This window comes from Vigna umbellata, chromosome 1 (assembly GCF_029865625.1).
Source record: "Vigna umbellata cultivar VRB3 chromosome 1, Vumbellata_1.0, whole genome shotgun sequence".
NCBI classification, from domain to species: domain Eukaryota; kingdom Viridiplantae; phylum Streptophyta; class Magnoliopsida; order Fabales; family Fabaceae; genus Vigna; species Vigna umbellata.
The window spans coordinates 93,571,155-93,574,148 of NC_142165.1; the positions used below are offsets into that span (position 1 = coordinate 93,571,155).

The window sequence follows — 2,994 nt, forward strand, 5'->3', positions numbered from 1 at the left end:
ACAGTTGAACAAAATAGATAAAGTACATGAGGAGTAATCGAAATTTGAGAAATTGTGTTGTGAAATAAAAAGAGAGGTAAAAATAGAAAGAAAGAGAAGGTTAGTTTTGTAAAGTAAAGAGGGGAGAAAAGACAAAAGAAGAGGTAATTAGAAAAAGGATATGGAACAGGGTTAGTAGGGTGTTCCGGAGCGCAGAGAATTAAAATATCCATGTTTTCACGATAAGAATAATTGATGATGCAAGTTGTAGGATGCTTCGTGATTCCATCGTAGCAGGAGAGTTGAAAGTCGCCTACAAGTTAAAAATTTGAGCTTTCTCCCCACTATATAAACCCCATTCAACTCAACTAAGACACACGACTCAATCCGATCCAAACCAAACTAAACCTCATCCCTTGCAATTCTTCAAACACTTTACCTGCAAAGACCAAACGCGCTTCAACTCAAGCATGGCCAACGCAGCAGAAGTTTCAGCTTTGAATCGCATCAAGTTGCATCTTTTAGGTGAACTCTCTCCACTCGCCACTCCCCAAAATAATCAAACCAATCAAAGCCCTTCTCAATCTTCTTCCTCAGACTCTTGCCTCTCCTTCGATCACTGCTTCACTGAGCTCCTCGATCCTCAAATTCAATTACCCCTTTTCGAATTCGACTCCAAACCCCAAATAATCGACCTCGACACCCCCAAACCCCTCACATCGACTCACAAGAAACCTCAATTAAATCGGAAACCTTCTCTGCAAATCTCTCTCCCCAAGCAGACCGAGTGGATCCAATTTGGGAAACAGGATCCCAACCCGGCTGTGCTATTGCCGGAGAACCAGCCGGAGAAGAAGCACTACAGAGGAGTCCGCCAGCGGCCTTGGGGAAAGTTCGCCGCCGAGATCCGCGACCCGAACAAGCGCGGGTCGAGAGTGTGGCTTGGAACCTTCGACACCGCCATCGAGGCCGCCAAGGCCTACGACCGTGCTGCCTTCAGGCTCCGCGGCTCAAAGGCCATCCTCAACTTCCCGCTCGAAGCAGGCGCGGTGGAGGAGACCGCGGACGCCGAAGGCGAAAGGAAGCGGCGGCGCGAGGAGGAGGAGGAGGTAGAGGAAGTGAAGCCGGTTGTGAAGAAGGAGAAAACGACGGAACAGGAGGTGAACTGTTTTCGGGAGATGCCGTTAACGCCGTCTATGTGGACCGGGTTCTGGGATAATGATGTGAAGGAGATTTTCAACGTTCCGCCGTTGTCGCCGTTATCTCCTCTTCCGGCTTTTGGATTTTCACAACTAATGGTTGTGTGAAATTAGTGATTTAAGAGTGCTTTTGGTTCTTTTTACAGCGTCCTGTTTGGGGATGAGTACAGTGTACATTTCACAAATTTGTTAATTCAACAATCTTCAATCGTTCTCCGATCACTTTTTTTCAGTTTAGCTCAATGCTATTACTACATCACTATTTTGTTCATCTTTTATCTTAATTTTAAATTTAATTAATCACTCTTGAACATATAATAACAAGATAATTTGGTTTACAAAATTAATATTTGAAAAAAGAAGTTAATTTAGTGTTTTAAAAGGTTAAATTGAGGCATTAATGCTTCGGTAACAGTCAGTTAGGCACATTTGTACTTGTTACAAACTTTCACCTAAAAAGGAAAAACAAAATATGGATAGAATAACAATTACTTCTTTTTTTCCCTCTGCTTGTTGTCCTTTTGCTATTAGTTTTTTTCATTAGACCTTTGATCTACTCATTAAAGAAATGCAAGATACACTTCTAAAATCAAGTTGCAGGAAATTGTATAAGTGTGTATCTATTTAATTAGCACTCATATACGTAAGGTACCAATTTAATCTTTTTTAAGATAGTAGACGACACTAATACATACGAAAATTGTAGACTCATTTAAAATCATAAATTGATTGAACAACTTTAAATATTTATTTATTCATTGTGTGTCGTAGTCTGCGTGTGTTGTCTCGTGTTATGATAAACAAAGGCTTATTACTTTCTGATGTAGTTTTTGTTTCAACACAATTTCATTCTTCTATTTTTCTTCAACTTGAAAGCAATTTTTAATATTTAGTCGTTATCATCACTATTATAAAAAAAAGATAATTTAATAAGTACATAATTTATTTTAAGTTTTTAGAACATAATTAATAGATATTAGAACAAGTTACTATTAACTTAGAAAGTAGTTTTTATTCTTGATGAAACGTGAAATTGTTTATCATCAATTGTAATTTTTTAGTTACAGGAATTATTTGGTTTATTTTTTATGTAAATATAATTTTTATTGAATGTTTTTAATTAGACCATCTAAAATAGATATTTTATAAATATTTTATTTTAATTTTGAATTTATAAATTTATTATTTGAATAAAATTATGTAAAACCCAAGAAAATGATATTTTAGAGTGGTGTTAGTTTAAAATAGTGAGACTCAGTTATTTTAATATTAAAAGATTTTATTATAAATAATTTTGTTATAAATGAGTTTCATTATTATTTTAAAACGTATCATCTCTCTAGAAACCATTTTTCTAGAGTTTTCTATCTTCTCTCTAAAGATTATAGCACTTTGATAATCTATTTAATAATCAGGAATTTCTTAGAAGATCACGTGGAGTAATCTCCACATCTACCCGATAAAACAAGTAAGTTTCAACTCAATTTTCTCTTTCATTCCTAAATTGAAATCACACGAAGCGATTCTTCGTCGCATGTGTCTTACTGTTTCTCTTCCTAATTCTCTTGTATTTTGAGGTCTTGAGGACTCATTTCATTTTCAATTCGGCATTTCTAGAGTTCCTTGAATTCTAAGCATGGGGTCGACGTTTTAGAGCTTCGTTGACCGGTGTAAGGTAAGGAAAGCTAGTATTTCTATTTCTATTATGATTGTTGTGTAAATTTAGTGCTTCCATGTATGATAATTTTATTTGATCACAGTCTAGATATTTTGGTTAGTATTAGTTCCTTTAAATGATGATTAATGACTATGTGAT

The 2,994-nt window shown here is 35.7% G+C and overlaps 1 protein-coding gene across 1 annotated transcript; it reads left to right on the top strand.

The window, feature by feature from the left end:
* The first annotated feature begins 346 nt into the window (after positions 1-346).
* Positions 347-1,400, top strand: ERF5 (ethylene responsive element binding factor 5). The gene has a single exon (XM_047324872.2). It carries the CDS (start codon positions 450-452, stop codon positions 1,284-1,286), a length of 837 nt encoding a protein of 278 aa, XP_047180828.1. The 5' UTR covers positions 347-449; the 3' UTR covers positions 1,287-1,400.
* Positions 1,401-2,994: the final 1,594 nt, after the last annotated feature.